The 17,628-nt window shown below is 41.7% G+C and overlaps 1 protein-coding gene across 6 annotated transcripts in view; it reads left to right on the top strand.

Annotated features, from left to right (window-relative positions):
* PRKAG2 (protein kinase AMP-activated non-catalytic subunit gamma 2) overlaps positions 1-17,628 on the top strand; it is a 156,529-nt gene that overhangs the window by 101,729 nt on the left and 37,172 nt on the right. For 3 of the 6 annotated variants that reach the window (XM_062506189.1, XM_062506197.1, XM_062506220.1), the window contains one exon: positions 8,876-8,957. The exons of 1 other annotated variant lie outside the window; for it this stretch is intronic. In XM_062506189.1, the coding sequence (XP_062362173.1) occupies positions 8,876-8,957 (82 nt within the window). The remainder of the gene's footprint in view (positions 1-8,875; positions 8,958-17,628) is intronic. 2 more of the 6 variants (XM_062506203.1, XM_062506212.1) reach the window with 1 other exon arrangement.

The raw sequence follows: 17,628 nt of genomic DNA, 5'->3' as shown, positions 1-17,628 counted from the left end.
ATGTTGCTGTCATTGCAGATTTCTTTTGTGCATGACAATTAAAAAAAAAAAAAGAAGAAGCAGCAGCACACAAAAATAAGGCCTGGAGTGATCAGCAGTAGATCTGGAATGAATTCAGGAAGAGGGTTAGGTTCCTCAAGCTATGCACATTCAGTGTCATCTGAAAAAGAGCTTTTAGTCAAAAATTAATTTACTTGGAGATTACAGGTCAACCGAAATCTCTGTGTTGGAGGAAGGTTATTAATCTATTGGTTTGTTTGTGCATAATAGCAGCTACAGTGAGATAACAGGCACCACAAGCCTTAATGGGGCCCCTGATAGCACTCATGCCTCGAGTTTGTCAGATCTGGGGTGGGCTTGAAATCTAAGGCAAACACACAAGCCCTGAGTGCTACAAGGAAGTTCTCCTCAGTGTTCAAAGTCCTGCTAGGACTGCACTGAAAAAATACATTATTATCTTCGCCTGCCTCTTTGAGAGAGTTTCTAAAAGCCTTCCTGGGATCCTCAGGGTGATGAGCACTGCACAAAGTGGCCACCTGTAGAAGCTGCTCATTTTCTGTTTAGCTGCAGTTACCTGCACCTTGTGGCACAGCAGGGAGTTATTTCTTCAGCCCAGGTACATGCAAATTTCTTGGTTTTATTGAGGCTGTGGGTGACTAAGCTGTGAGCTGAAGGTTGTCTGTATTTCCCAGAAAACCACCTTTGTAACTCTGACCTACATCTGATGTCCAGGTTCAACAGATCTGACTCCAGCCTTTCAGAACTGCTGATGGTCATGAAAAGGACAGGCTGGCAGAGCTGGGGCTGCTCAGGGTGGAGAGGAGAGAGCTTCAGGGAGACCTCAGAGCACCTTCAAGTGCTGGAGAGACTCTTCACAATGGCATGTAGTGATTGGACAGGGGGAAATGGTCTTGAGCTAAAGGAGGGAAGGTTTATAATAGATTTTAGGAAGGAATTTTTTATTGTAAGGGTGAGGCACTGGCCTTGAAGCTGTGGACTCTCCATCTCTGAAAGTGTTCAAGATCAAGTTGGATGGGGCTCTGAGCCAACCTGGTCTAGTGGAAGGTGTCCCTGACCAGGGCAGGGGCTTGGAACAAAATGGCCTTTAAGATCCCTTTCAACCCAAACCATTCTGTGATTCTAAAATTACATTTTGATGACAGACTACAATTAGGTTACTATAATTTTATGATGTTTACTCAAGCCTCAAGTGTAGTATCAACTAATTTCAGGCTTTTTTAGGGGGAACATGTTCCATTTTAAGTTTAAAAAATATCACTGAAAGCTGGTATAATAAGTGTTTGCATAGTGAAGTCACTACTCGTGACTGAGCTTTGAAATATAACACCAAGATGAAGAAAGCAAAATGGTAGATAGTAAATGTGTTTATTTAGATCAGATTTGGCTCTGAGTATTTTTTTTCATTTGTTATTCTCAGTGGCCTCAGTTCTGTAGATTACTCATCAGTACTCTGGCCTCAATCCAGCTAAAGTACTTAAGTGCATAACTTTAACTAACATGAATAATTCTGTGTTCAATGCCAGCAAATGAAGACACACATCGATGTGGGCTCACTTTCTTCTTTCCCATTCACTTTAAATTAGTGAATGCTTACCTGTGTTTTTCCATTAGTAGTATCTTAATCTGTTCTGTTTGCTACTTTTTTAATGTACATTTTTCACAAGAAAATATCTACTATAATTATGCTTAGTACCTGACTGCTGCAGCTCTCTCCAGCAGTAATTCCCCCTTGCTCTTTGCTGAGCCCCTGAATGTGATGGGAGGTTGGTCCTATTTCAAAGAACCTAAGGAGCACTCAAGCATATGTGTAAAAACAGCTGAAGTACGTATTTTTGATCATATGCAGTAACAAATACTGAAGACAAGAACACTTAAAAAATCTGGAAGAGATTAAAAAAACTAAGTGGCATCCCAGTGTTTGCAGTCAGGTAGAACACTTGTAACATCTGTATTCATAACAAACTAAGGTTAGTTCCTCACTTGACTTCTTTGAAAGCCGTGTTCAAAAGGACAGAATTTGAATTGTTGGGCTGTTTGATTACTAACGTGTCACACTGATAATTTTGATTTGAACTCCACCTATCCTCAACATGAGTAATCTGAGGAAGGAATGTTGGCCACAAGGTCTTGTCTAGAGAGTGCCTCTGATAATTCTTGACTCTAAACTCCACCTTATCTGAGTAGCAGAGTGATACAGGATCAGACACAGCTACAGATTAGAGGTTATGTAAACAAATCCTGTCTCTTTTCACAAGGAGAGGAGAGGAGCCTCCTTGATTTCTCTCTAGGAGTTTAGCTTGGGATCTAGTATATTCCTTCATATTTTACTTGCTTTGAAGTTTATTTTTCAGGAGTGCTTAACTCTCTCTGGGACTACTTTTCTTTGCCTTAAACTGAGGTGCTGGAGGACACTGTGTGTAGAGCAGGTTCTTTGTTTCTGGTGTTAGATCAAAGGAAGTTCAGTAAGGATCCAGTGGGGAACACTGTCAGTGCCAAGCTTGTTTATGGGGCTTGGTTACTCTGTTCTAAACAAATTGTAAAATCTGAGCTGCCACCACCTTCATTTACACATGCTACACACAGACGTGGTTATAGCATTTGATATTTCAAAAGCCTTTTAAGACTAAAGCAATGTTCATTGCATTCCTTCTGGATATGGGGAAAAAACCTCTAATCCAGTATTTTGTATGAGGCATCCCCTTCCTTACTGGTTTGTTTGGTGCTTGGAGCAGAGTTTCCTTAGAATAAATGGTAGAAACAAGAGTTCCTACTCAGCTGCTCTGGTCACCACGAGGATTTTGAGGTGAGCGCTCAGTCAGACCAGAGATGTGTCCTCAAACACCTGAGAGGTTCAGGGACTGCCACCCTGCCACCCTCTGCACCACACAGGTGGCATTTTCAAATACAGAAGGGATCCAAGCTGGGATCCTGACCTCAGCCTCGCTGATTCAAATGTTCTCAGCTGTCCTAAACCCACCAGTATCAGTTACCACACTCTAGAAAAAAGCAAGTAGGAGTTTAATTTACAGTTTAACCAGCTGATGAAACCTTTTTGTTTTTTCCCCAGTAACTTGTCCTTTTTCACTCCACAAACCAGGCTACTTAAACAATAAGCAAGAAGTGTTTTAAATTAATTTTGCACAGGTTGCAAGAGAATAAACGTATTTATAACATACATTTGGGACAAACTGTAAGTTGTTCTTTGACAGCTCATCAGGAGAAGAGTTGTTAACTGCTTTAGTTGTGTAGAACTGTAATTGTAGTACAGAGCAGTAGCAAACAGTGGGAAAATTACCATTCCTAGTTTACTGTTGCATTCAAAATGGCTTTGCTTTGATTTGCATTTAGATGGGAATTCCTTCTGTTGCTCTTCAATCCATTAGATTTTATAAGGTAAGTAGCGGTGTTTGGGGTTTTTTTTCTTTTCTTTTTTTCTTTTTTTTTTTTTTTTTTTTTTTTTTTTTTTTCCCCTAAAGTGCTTGGAAGGGCATCCAGTTTTACTGCTGAGCTGTGCAGGTGGCACCCCAGCATATCCATATTAAGCCATCAGGAAAGAGAAAGGCAGCCTTGAATCTACCTGGAAATGCCTATTTCTAAATAAAGCACAGGTAACATTTTTGTTGCAATGCCTGAGTAAGTCTGCTCCACATAGACTTGTGATTTGCAGCAGGATTTCTTTTTTTAGGTTGTTCTTTCTATTCCTACCCAGTCATCAAAGACTAATATGTAATCTTTACTATTACTCAAACAATATTTGTTTTAGAATATTTCTATTTCAGAACTAAGGCTACTTGTTTGAAGAGAGAGGGAAAAGAAAATTTGCATTTGTATAGATGGTTAGTAAACTGGGTGTTGTACATAACATACATACAAAGAATTCTCATTAAATTACCATGCTAAGACTATATATACTTTTCTAAAGGTTGGACAAAAATAGAAACAAAAAACAATGTCTGGAAGGGACATTAAAAATTAATTTTCCCCCATCAACACAATCAACTAGATGGAAGTAATAATGAACAAATGGGATTTTTTTTTTTTTAATCCTTTGCTAAAAGCTTCCTGTGATGGAGATTTTAGGGGTTTTTTTCAGCAAAATGTGCTGGTGCTTCACTTCTGTTGCCCTCAGAAAGTTCTCCTGAAGTCCAACCTAAGAATTCTTTACTAAAGGCTAAGTAGATAACTTCTCATCCCATAACCAGTGGACCCAGAAGATAGTTAATCACTTTTCTTCTTGCAAAAACACATTAGAGACTGTTGAGGTATTTTCCTTCAGTCTTCTTCTTCTGGTGTTGGGTTTTTTTGGAGGGTTGGTTTGTTTGTTTGTTTTTTTTTTGTTTTGGCTTGGGTTTTTGGAGAGGGGTTGTTGTTTCTGTGTGGGTTTTTTTTGGGGGTTTTTTTCCCCCCTTTGGAGATAAAGAAACTGGAAAGTTTTCAAGTTCTTCTTTACAGGTCATGTTTCCTGAACATGTAGATCATTGTTACTCCTTTTTTTAAGACTCTTTTAGTTCATTCTTGCATTTAATCCCTAAAACTGAATGCATATCCCAGCTGGCATCTAACCAGGGAGTGTGTAGCACAGATGCTCCATGTCTTACCTATAACACATTTGTAAATAGTGTGATTTTTTTTTTTAATTTCCAAGAAACTGACATTGTAGTCTCACATTTAGTTTCACTCACAGGTTTTTTCCTTGAGTGACTGCTGGAAATCAATCCTTTCCCATTTTATTTTTGCATTTGATTATTGTATAACACACTCTACTAACCCATATCAAAGTGCATCCTGCTTTTCAAAGCACTGCAGAAATTCTTAAAATTATTTTAAGTTCTAGGGCTGTCCCTAAAAGAGCAGCTTTTTTTAGCATTGAGTCACTTTGAGTCATTCAAAAATGTGGTCAGGTTATTCATTATTTCTTCATCAAGTCATCAGTGGAAACACTGAATGATGTTGGACAGAACACAGACCTCTGTGGAACATTCTCTTAAACCCTTCCAATTAGATAAAGAAATCTTAACTGCTGCTGATGAGCCTTCTTTCCTATAGCTGCTTAAAATGGGGGCAGTTGTTCTCTTACACATCCTGGAATCAAGCTTACATCAAAGAGTGTAAAGCAAGATGGCAGGAAACTGTATCAAAAATCATCTTCTGCTGAATTGTAGTTTACATCCCTGAACTATCCCTATGACTTAAATACTTAGTATGTTCTTATGAAAAAGATGGGATTCCTTCAGTAGGGCACAGGACTGAAAGGACTCCTAGATTATCAGAAAAAAAAGAAACAGAGATTATCAGATAAGATTTAAGGTATTCATTTTAAGTGAATTTATAATTTACAGGACTGATTTTACTTCCATGGAGTATTAGTCACTCCTCACTCCCTTTAGCCTAGGAAACTAAAGAAAACAGCCAAAGTAAGCCGTTACCTCTTAACATTTACATTCCAGCCTTCCCAGAAATCCTAGAATCTCTTTTGTTTACATCTAACTTTTGTGACTTTTGCTGGTGTATCAACCATGAATTGTTTTACTTTTTGTCTCCAAAGATTGATGGCACTGCTGTATTAAGGTTCTGTTGTAGGTCCATGTTTTTGGGCATAAATAATGTTCCTGTTAAAATGCAGCAAAGAAGAAATGTATTCAGGCAGTTTTGGGTCTTCTAAACGTTTCTCTCCAGCATTTATGTAGCCTGGCAATATTTAGGATACAAGTGTGTACTGTCCTGTCACAGTGGGTGTCTCAAACAGTTAAATTGGGTTACCTGACACACTCTGATAGCAAACTTTTGAAGCATTACTTGAATAAATCCCTTGGTTACCATTAAGGGAAACCTTCTGTAGCAGTAGAAAAAGTAGTCACAAAAACCAGGTAGGAAACGTGACAAGATTTAATATCACCCTATTGGAAATTACAGCTCCTTTTCAAGAAATATTTTTTCTTTATCTTTAACCAGTAATCCTTCTGTAAAATGACAGGAGGAGTTTGTACAGAGACAATACTGTTATAAATGTCTTTCAATTTGCCTAATCATGTCCACAATTAACTGGACAGTGTTTTGACCATGATTTAGGCTGACTTAAGAGTGGGTTGTTCCCAGAAAGTGTGGTCCCACTGTCACTCCTGCCCTGAACAATTCGTGTGCCAGTGCTGATACAACTAAACAGTGAGTTGGATCAGGAGCTGATCTGGATAAAACCCAATCTTTTCTTTTAGTCCCTTTGGTTTTCAGCTGCATCAGTTTCCTGTTCTGACTCACTGTGTTGCCTACAAGCCAAAAGGAGCCAGAATGCAAAGCGGAGAGCAAAAGGAACACCGTGATCAGCAGCTTTCTCCAAAATAGGTTTAAACAAATCGTGAGACTGCAGGCATATTGAAGGATGGGGTTTCAGCCTTTAGTTCTCCATTTCCTTTGGGTTTCTTTTTTGAGCAGTGTGGATGGTACGTTTCCATTACAAATCTCTGTTGTATATTACATTACTGCCTTTTTATTACCCTGACTTTCTCATAGTATTCTTGATTTGGATGTAGGTTCTGTCACTGTAAAACCCTGATCTTGCAGTGAGCTCTGAGGTTTGCAGCATAGTGTAGCACAAAATAGGTGTAAATGACTTCTTATAAACATACCATGTTCTGTAGCAGTGAAATTCAATGCACACCTCTCAAGTCTCAGTGTCACTTCCAGATACAAACAACCTCGGAGTTGTATTTCCTCATGGCCGGTGCTTACTAGATAATTATGGGGAGTAAATTAAAATAAAAAGAAACAAAATCATGGCAGTTATTTCCAATCAGATATGCCATCTTCTTCTCTTCCTTTGATTAAGAAAATGTGTTTAAAACTCTTATCAGTATCAAGGTACGTGATAAGGAAGATAAATAATTTAGAGCTTTTGTAGCTAGCTCCCAGAAGTAATTAAAAGCTTCCAAATAATTTTGATTAGTAGGCTGAAAATATTACAAATTAACATAAACTGCTTTGGTATCTTGTGTGACTGGTCAGTTAGAACATTTACTGTAATCCTATAAGTGTCTTAAAAATACACCTATGAACGAAATATTTTAGAGTTTTCTTTTAAAAGGATCTTTATAGTAAAGAAGAACTGGCTATTGTTAACTTCCTCATATATCCTTAACAGTGTCCTTAGAAAGAGGTAGCTTGGGAAAAGAAAAAAAGCTGCCACCAGCAGTTTGTTTCCTTGAAGTTTCGCTGGACTTGAGAAATTACAAGACAGCTTTCTGTCTTCCTATAAATTTTGGCTCTCTCCTCCCATCATAGTCTTATTCTCATTATATTTCATATTTCCCTACCTTTTCTGCACATTGTTGTGCTATGCTAGGTCTAATCAACCTTCCCTCCTTGAAGGGCTTGCTGAACTTTTGAAGCCTGAGCTTCCCCTTGGGACCAGTAGGTTTAAAATGTTCCTTGATGACTCCCGTGACTCCTTTGGAGCACCATCCATGTGTGTCTGCCCACAGGATTTGCTGCCATTGCCAAAGAAATAATCTGTTTATCCCCTTCTGCAGCATCCGTGTCTGAACTGGTCCTGCTGAGCTTTTTAAGCAGCCAGTGGGGACCTGCTCACTACAGTTAAGGAAGCACAGCTAAAGCTTACCACACCTCGCTGTCAAAATAAATGCAAATGACGAATCTATTTCGAACATTTCCTTATTTCCCTCGCTTCTGCTGTAGCCTGGCTTCGGGGCTCCGATGCAGATTTGTAAATCCCATCCCTCGTAAACTGGAGCCTGCCGTGGTGTGAGCCCCGTCCTTCAGTCGCTGCTCCCGGGGCTTCGGCAGGGCAGAGCCACGCCGCTTCCCCGGGACACGCCGACGTTCGGGCTGATCCTGAATTGTAACTTCACCTGGAATTCTTGTACACGGAAACGAGAGCGCCCGTGCCCAGAGGGGTACCCCGGCATGGAGGGCACCTCGGGACAGAGCGGGTATCCCGACATAGGGAACACCCCGGGATAGAGGGCACCCCGGTATCCCGATATAGAGCGGGCATCCCGACAGAGGACACCTCGGGATAGAGGGCACCGCGGCATGGCGGTACCCAGGATAGAGCGGGTATCCCGGCATAAAGGGCACCCCGAGGCCGGGACAGCGGCTCGGCGCACTGCGGGAGCTCCCGTCACACATAGGGGAAACCCCCTCAATTTACACCCCCCCGGGAAAAGTGGAACCGTCCGTTTCCCCGCCGCTGCCTCGCAGGTGAACGCGCGGGAGTGTACCAACCCCCACTGGCGGGGGGAATAAAGGGTTTCCCCCGGTTCGCCTTCAGCCGCACCGCTCTAGCCCAGGGCAGCCCAGAGAACAACCGAGGCTGCGGAACTCGTTGAGAGACGCGGCTGCCCCGGCACAGCTCTCAGCGCACTAAGCCTCCCCCTCCTACTCCTCCCTTTTCCGCGCGGAAGTGGTAGCTCCCTCTCCCTCCCGCCGCTGACCAACGGGCTCGACTGCAGCAAAACGGAACGTACCAACCGCTCCGTCGGGGGGAGGGGGGAGCGGCGAGGCGTGGCGGGAAGCGCCGTCCTGCGAACGGGCGCCCGGGGAGCCGCTCCCGCCGAGCGGGGAAGAGGCGGCGCCCGCAGGAGGCACGGCCGGGGAGCCCGGGGGGAGCTCGGGGCTCCACGGGCTGGGGGAGGGCGAGCCTCGGTTCCTCCCCTCCGGTTCCTCCCCCCCGCGGTGTGTGCGAGCGGCAGCGTGTGCGGAGGCCGAGGGGCAGCTGCCGCCGTCCCGCCTTCCCTCCCTCCCTCCGCCCGCTCCGCGCCGCCGCTCCCCGCCCGGTGCCGCCGCGGGGCCGGTGAGTCCGCGCCTGGATGCTCATCTCCTTCTCTCTTCCCTCCCGCAGGCGGCGGCAGCGGCTCCGGCTCCCTTGCAGCTCCCGGCCGCCTCCGAAGGGATGCTGGAGAAACTAGAGCTCGAAGATGAAGGTAAAAATCCACGGCAGCAGCGGGGGGCCGGGGACACCCACGCGGCCGGCGGGGTCCGGGCGGGGGCACGGGAGCGGGGATCCCCGGCCGGGAGCGGGGATGCGCCGTGCCCGGGCCGTGTCCTTGCGGGGCGGGTCGTAACCTCGCCGGCCGCGGAGCCAGCCCGTTCCTTCTGCCGTGCTTTTTTGTCCCGGTGCCGTTCCCGCTGCCGTGCTTTTTTGTCCCGGTGCCGCCGGCCGGGTCCCGCTCCGGGGGAGCGCAGCCTTCATGGCACCCCCTCCTCCTGCCCGTGAAACACCCGTTCTCCTCCAATACGTCTGCGATACCAAATATAGACTTTGTGAGCAGTGATGGAAAGCTCTTTCAACTAAAGCTTCCACTCCTTATGGCAGCACATACATCTGTTCAAAGCGGCAGCTGTACACTGAATTTTCCTTATGTGGCTCGCTCTGTGGTTGTTCTTTGCTGTGCTCTGAAGAGCTGCAGTTCTGACAGAGTGTGCTGTGCTTTCACAGGGCAGCTCCTGGCAAGTTTTTCCCTCTTGCAGGCACTAAACCGTGTTATGGGAAAGCATGTTGTTGGTTTTTTTTTCCTATTTTTTCCTCCAACGTGCACCAAGCAGCCACTTCACCTCTGAAATATCCGTGCTGAATATCTTGAGCTTTCATTTTCAGAAAGGATTAGCTTAGTGGATGCGAATGTGGACGCATGGCTTAATCTCTATGCTCAGCATTGTGAAGTGGCTAAGACTTCATGGGATGTGTTTTTCTGTAGTTGGTAACTCCTATTGTAAAATCTAGGACAAATATTTAAGGAAAACTTTGAAAATAGCAGGGTGAGTCATTCTGTGAGAAGATATATATCTAAGCTGGTATGCTAATAAAGCAGCTTCTTGGTTACTAGCATGCTGCCTACAGTTGTGGGACTGGTCTGGAAAAGTAACACCTTTTATTTTACTCTGTGTGTGAGAAAAGGAAGTTCTTAACAATTGCATTATTTGAGCTACCTTTTTTTTTCTTTTCTTTTTTTTTTTTTTAGTCCAGACAGAGTTTGAAATGCAATGAAATGCTTGTGCCTTTGTGCATCTTGAACATGCTTAGGTATGAGTATTTGGTTATTTGGTGCAGGGGATCTGTTGCTAATTTGTAGGGGGTTTTTTTTCTCACTCTAACTATTTTTAGTTAGGCATTCATGTTATGCTTATGGAGAGGTAGAAAGTTACCGATTTACCTATTTATTGTTACATAAAGCTTGCTACTGTGAGATACAGGTTCCTAAAACCTGCTGAATCATTAATAGCTAAGCCATTTAAAAATCTATCCTAAATACCTTACAAATGTAGGTGTATGAAAAGGATCTCTAGGTTAAAAAAAATCTGAAACAACAAACCTTCAGTTTTGAAACACCTTTGCACTTTTGAAAGTGTAACACGGAGTTAAGTGGAGACACTTGATAAGTGTGAAGATCTCTGTGTCTTCTAAAACCCTGCAATAAAATAATCTGAATTCTTCAGAAAATTTAGCAGTTTAAAATTTTTTTCTGATTTTCAAACTTCTGTTTTGCTTTGTCTCTCTTTTAGCCCTAAATTTCAGGCTTTGTGGATGCTCACACTGGGTAGGTGAGAGCAGATCAAGGGCCTGTCAAAAGATCATGTCTAATAGCAAAGCTCTGGCTTGTTTAAAGTAGGGCGTGGGTTTTGAAAGGAAGCAGTCACCTTATTAGCCTTGCTGACTAAAGGAGAACCTGGCTTTAGGCCTTATTTTAAAGCCAAACATAAAGGGTGTAGAATGCTGTATTCAGAACCTAGGGTGTGAGTAAAAGTTGGAGTGTGAGAGTCAGGCCAAAACCTGCTGCCCAGAGTGCTTCTGTGTGAGAGGGCCCAGAGGAAGAGAATCACAGAAAATTGAGATGCAGCTGGAAATGCAGCAGCTTAGTTGCAGTACCTGTTTTATGACCTAAATTTTTGCACTGGTTGCTATCGTTGTATTTGTGCTAATATTGGGGGTGGGAGAGTAAAAGGCATCTGAGATGTTCACTTTGTTGTTGGATGGCAAGTGCTCAGAAGTTGAGAAACACCTCTGAAATCTTGATAAGGTTTCATTAAGTGGCTGTAGCCAAACTGTAACTGGTGATCTTTTGTCAAACTTTGTTCCTCTGCTGACACTTAAAATTGTGAGTTGAATGAGAAATTTGAAACTTGTTTTGGAACTGCTTTCCTGACTGCCTCTGCTTTCGAGTACTTGCTTTTGTGAGCTTTCCAGTTCTGTATCCATCAACAGCTGCTAACTATCTTGTGTATCAAATTAAGCTGCAGTTCTGTTGAAACAGGGAGCTTAATAAAAAGAGCTGAAAAATGAGGCTCAATGTGTGTGCTGAATGCCATCCAGTATGTGCAGTGGATTTGTTAGTCCCTTTCCTCAAAGGTTACACAAATGAGAATGTGAAAGCACAGAAGGTATTAGTTTAATTTGGATTCTAATTAAGAGGATGGATTGAAAAAAATGATATTAGAAAGATTTATGATCTATGTAGTACTGTATTGAAATATGCAGAGTCTGGCCTGATGGTGTGACTTCTAAATAAAACAGTGGTGTCAACTGAAGAGTAATTTTAATTTTCATTATGTAAAAAAAAAAGTATATAAACTATTTTGTACCTAATTAGCATGGACAATGTTAGATAGGATGCTATTGTTGCAGAGGGAAGTGCTGGTCATGTGTTTAGCTTGAAACATACTCATCTATTTGGCTGAACTCTCTTAAGATCAGTGTAACTTCTTACTGGTGGATCACTGATTCTGTCTAGGACTGGCTTTATAATGTTGCTTTGGTGATTTGTAAGTCTAAATGTGAGAGAGGTGATGTTAAACAGCACCAGTGCACCATGGCTGAAATAGGCTCTAGGCTTAGAGGAGAAGGACTGGATAGGCCAGGGATATTTATTTTATTCAGGCATCCCTAAAGGACCTTTATCCAAGCAGCAGTAACAGCAGGAAAGGAAGAACTCCCGTGTAAGAAGTCCAGAGTCTCTTTTTAACTGAAGAGTGCTCAGCTTAAAAATAACCAGAACACTTTGAGTAATGAACTCAACCTGCTCAGTTTTCCTTGGATAGGAGTGATCTACCTACATTTCCTCAAAAAGGGAGAGAGCTACCTGTTGATGGGTGTGGAGTTTTTCATTGTAGCCTGAAATACAGAGTGTTGAGGGGCCTCTCATGAATATAATACATGATCAAAAACTGGCTATCTTCATACACATTATGGATTTTCTTCTTCAGCTTTAGTGTATGTACAATAATGTTTCTGTAGTAGATTATTTCTACTTCTGACGAGTATCAAGAGTGGTTCTGGGTTTTCTTTTATGAATGATATGATGAGCTTGGAAAAGGACGAGGAGAAATCATTCCGAAGATCTAAGATGAAAAAGGACTTTAGTTAATGATTTACACCTACAAGCTTTATTTTGTTAAGCTGGAATTCCATAAATGGTTGTGTACCAACATCTACATGTGCTCTGAGAGGAGAAAATAGGTTACAGTAGCAAATGGATGCCAGTCAGGTGTATTGATTCAGTGGGTATAGTTTTAGCATGTTATTTTGGAAACCAGTTTTGTTGCAATGCTGTTTCTCATCCGTGTTACTCTCTTTCTTCTGCCCACCTTGAGTCATGAAGCAGTAGCTGCTGAAAGCAGAAGTAAATACTTTTCCGTACTATCTGCAAACCCCTTTTGTAGGTGTTTCCTGCAGACTGAGTTAATTTAATTGCAGGGTTCTGCTGTGTCTGTGCTCAATTCCTAGTCTGGAAAAAGGGAATTCTGCAGAGCGTGTGCAGCAGTTGTAGCATCAGCATCATGGGATCGATGTGCTCCCTCTTGAGTGCTCTACTTCTCTGGATTGTTGCACAAAGCAGCATTTAGACATTGGGTTAACAGTTTGAATTAGAGTGGAATCTCTCCTAGTAGTGCTCTGGCCTTCATCTCACTCTCCCTGAATCATGCATCTCTTTTGTTACCTGCTCCTTTTTGGCAGTGTCCTGAATAGGCTTTCACCAGTAATTGCATCTCTTCTTCAGTGCTGTTGTGTCTGGGGTCATTCCTTCCCTGCTCTGTGAGTTTTCTTACTGTGTTTTATTAAAGGAAGTTTCTTAAGCTCTTCCCGCCTGCCAGTGTCCCGCTGTCAAGTGAATATCTGAATCAAGGTATGGAGACAGATGTCACTCTGGGGCCAAAAATAATTAAAAGAAGCTTGTAATAAAATGCATGTTAATAGGCTGGTTGTGTTTTGTTTCCTTCTTAAGACTGAAGGATCAAGTCCTTGGGTTAGGAGGTGGTAAAGTTAAGCCGTTGTTTTGCAACTGCAGTTAATTCCTAATAAACATTCATTATGTGATTGTTAAGGCTGATGCTCTCTGGCACATAGAAGTGGTATTTTGCCCACAAGATGTGCTTTGAGATACCAGGGAACATGGTGATAGTGATAAGGAGATGTTTTGTATTAAATTTTCCATAGTTTAGAATCCTGAGTGAATATAGTAAGAAGTTTTTAAGCAGAGATGATAATAGCTATTAATAGATTTCGTACAATCTTTCCTATGATGTACTTCCTAAAGCTGTTAAAGAACAATGTGTCTGGAGTATTCAGATGTGCAGCTTTATTAATTTATGCAAGAAATCATGATTGAGTGCTACATTGTCTTAGGCACCCTTTTCCTTTGCCTTCTAGTTGGCTGTATTGGAACACCATGCATGTTTATTTTTTTTTTATCCTGGAAACTTCCATCCTCACATTTTAAAGATTAAAATTATGTATAAAATGATATGTAATTAAAAATATAAAACTTCATTGAGCAGTGCAAGAGAAGTTGTTGGAAGTTTTGTTGTCTTCAGTGAAGGCTGTTCCTGTGATCCACACATGAGTCTTTATCTTGTGCAAGTATTGCCAGGGGTTCATGTCAGCCCAGTGCTCACTGTGTCCAAACACTCCTGTTTTCCTACTCCTACAGGAAATACAGCTGTCTTATTCTTAACTGGTATTTAGCCTTACAGTGAGCAAATCCCTACTCTGTCTTGACTATGAAATAACTCATTTAGCAGCTAAAGTTTGCTGTCTTTCTCAGGAAGCAAAAATTTTTAAGCCTTGCGCGTCTGGGAAGGGATGTTTTAGTACAGCAAAGATACACAGGACATCCTTCAAAACTCTGCTTTGGGTCTTGAGGGATGCAAGAGCTTCTTGATGAGAAAGCTTTCGTAAAATTTTAATGTGGTCAAAACATGTATTTTCCTTAACTTGTTTATGGAAACTAGTGGCTGAGATTTCCTAGAAAATGCTTACCATAGCAGTAATTCCATGTAATTGCCTTGGCAAAGTGCAGGGAGCTGAGAACAGTTTTACAGGAAAAGTGTTGGGGCTCATTGTGTCCTGCCCAGTGCTGCACCTGCATGATTTGCAGACATTATCTTCCAAGTGAAAACCATTGTTGGCCAGCTGCTCTGCCTGTGTAATGTTGGGACAATGAGGTGTTCTCTTACACTTGAATGACATTGCTGCTTCAGGTTGTGCACGTGTCTGATGGACAAGGACTGATTTACAGTCACCTTTACCAGCCGCTCCTGTTGCTGCTGCCAGTTCTGTGTGCACCAGATGAGGGACAGCATCAGCTCTGCAGAGCTTCCCTTGTCCAGAAGCTGCTTGGTTTGATAGTAGGGTTATCACAGCTGGTAAACAACTGCTCGATAGGAGGTTGAAGACTTTGGCCAATGTCATCTCCTGGTATTGAGGTATTGAATTCACAGTGTCTTGTACAGTGTCAGGTGTGGCCTTGTAGGTGACTCCAAAATGCTGTTTTGTTACTTGTCTGTGACTGCTTTGCTGAGCGTTGCCAGGATGGAGGAGGGTGACTGCACAGTCCTTCCCTTAAGAATCTTCTTAAGGGGTGGTCGCCAATGTTCTGTCCAACAGATTTCTTTAATGCCCTGCACATACATAGGCAGGACAGTACAGATGGAACAGCTCTTGGTGGTTTGATACCCTCTGTTGTTAAATTTGTCTGTCCTGGTCAAGTCAGTGCTCTTGGAAAACCTACTGCCTTGGGACATGGCTGAGTTCTACGTGAAGCAACTTGGTTCAAACTGAAATAATGCCAGTGTGACAGGAATGACAGCAGAATATTTGCATCAGTTGGCTCAGTCTAACTGTTGCTAAACAATCGTGTTTCTGCTTATTAATCATCTGCAGCAGATATGGGTGTTCTGTAAGATAGGGCTTTTTGTAATGTGCACTGTGGTTTTGGTAACTTGAGGGTGCATGATCACAGCATTTGGAGCCCAAAGTTGTGACACTGACATCAGTTCTGAGTTTGTTAGGAGCTTGATCTTTGTGTAGCAATGATCTGTCTGCAGGTACTTTGTTGATTTGAGTTGATTTTTAGCTTCCAAAAGGTACAACCGTCTTAGCATTGCATGGGTTTGGGGAAATAGATAAGTCTGGAACATGTTACAAAATGCAGCATGTAAGTACAGGAGCTGATGGCATTATTTTTCAGAACAGTTCTTGTGTCTTGAAACAAAATGTTCCTCTCCACACTGAGACTTTTTGCCTTGGATGCCTGTTGTGGTGGGCTTTACTGTAGCTCTTCTATGAGTACAGAAGACTGACAAATGGAAAATCTGGCAATTCAGGGGAGAATCCTTCTGTAGGAGGCTTGCACTAATGGCTGGGATTAACATAAAGCCAAAGCAGTTTAATACAAGCCTAACTAACTGTTAGAGCAAAGTCGAATTTGTCTTTTAGGCATCTAGTTTGGCATCTAGATGGAATTTTGGAAAGCTTAATGAACCTTGTCCTTCTAAGAGTGGACAATATCTAAAAGGTTTTGAGTATGTTGTGGATATCTTCAGTGTAGCTTCTGAATACTGTTTGACTAAAACTAACTTGGTTTTAAGGTCTTTCCTTCTCTGCTGAATCTTCTATGGATTTTACTGTTTCAGTGAACCCATTGGGTGATTTTACCATTTTTGACTGTGGCAGAAGTTAATGGCACTCCTACATTTTGTCTAAAACCAGTTTTCCTGTGCTATAGACAACTGGTTTTACTTGTGATGTGATTTTCTTTCTGTCTTTTTTAGGGTGTTTTTAAAGTTGTGTTAGGGCTTTTTTTGTTTGTTTGGATTTTTTTTTTACAATATTACTATATTATTTTGCTTTTCTCTTTGTATTGTGGTAGAGTATTTTGTTCTGACACCAGCATTTTAAGAAACAGAATCAAAAAGGGTTTTTTTCCTTACCAGTTTCTTACGCCATGGCATTCTTTTCTGCTGCTTATTTTAAATTTTCTAGTGATATAAAGACACAAAGAGAAACCTGAGCTGCTGGAAAAGGGTGCGAACTGAGATGGACATAGAAAAAGGCCATTTATGAGGAAGCCATAAAGCTTTGCCCATTTAACTCAGTAAAAGGAAAACCAAGAAGGGCTGTGGTAACATAGTATGTATGAAAACATCCTATAAGGGATGGGAAGGGGGTAAACAGGGAAGGAAATTAAGTGAATTGGCACAAGAATAGATACAAACTCTTCCTATAAGAGTTTTGAAACAGCATTCTAACTTCCAGCATAGTTACTGTAGGATGGGTTGTAGGATAGACTTTAATGCTTTGACTCAGTTAAGGATGGAGCAGGATCACTTGGGGAAAGGGAATGGTGGCTGCCTTTGATTGAAGTCTCTGACGTGCAGGAGAGTGAATGCTCTGCTCTGCACAAGCAGTTGTGTGGATCTCTCCTGGCACAGTCTTTCTTGAATTTCTCTTGTATTATTTTGAGTCAGTTCCTGAAAAAAAAAGTAAGGCAAAAAGAACCCCTCAAAAGCTCCAGTGCTACTCTGTATAGACAATGAGTCAGCTCAGAGGAAGGTCAGCTTTGGGAAGAGTTGCAGTTTATCTGTGGTATAGAGAAGGAATCAACAAAACCTGTAAAATGGGTTCCAGAAAACTGTTTCCAAATACATTGAATGTGTGTTGGATATCACCTGCTTGACTTATGACACTGTTTTCTTTTTCTGTGTAGATTCAAGCTATACATGCTGTAGGTAAATCTTCTAAGTGGTATTTTGGGACAGAACACTCAATAGTCTATTAATGTGTGCATGCAGATTCATAAAGTTTTATAAGAAGTGCCAATGATAGCTGTTAGAAGGTGTTGGCATACATAGGAAGGAAGGAGAAGAAATGTGCAAGGACAAACTAAACAGAAATGAAAATGTAAATACTGATTTATTAAAAGCTTTATCTTATGATGTTATAAGTAATTATCCAGGATTTGAGACCAGCAATTTATTAAACCTCATAAAACTGTTTCTCCAGCAAACATAGTCCAAAGTCCTTATGGCTAAAGTATTAAAAAAAGTCTTTCTCTCTTTAAAGCATTGATACTTTGAGTTTAGTCTTCAGTGGAAGATTGCCACCAGATTAAATATTTGCCCTGTTTGGTAGGGATATGGCTGCAGCTTTTGAAGATGCTGTGTGCTCATTTTGAAAATGCTTGTGTGATTGATGCTTTGGTTAAGCTGCATGTTTAGGTTTGATCTTAAACTAATTCCTAGAAGACTTAAGCAACTATTTCTTTTCTAAAAGTTTGTGCAAACTGTGTATTTAGTAGGACTTGGGCTTGTTTTAAGGAT

This window comes from Cinclus cinclus, chromosome 1 (assembly GCF_963662255.1).
Source record: "Cinclus cinclus chromosome 1, bCinCin1.1, whole genome shotgun sequence".
Classification (NCBI taxonomy): Eukaryota; Metazoa; Chordata; class Aves; order Passeriformes; family Cinclidae; genus Cinclus; species Cinclus cinclus.
This window is presented reverse-complemented; position numbering and strand designations above follow the sequence as displayed.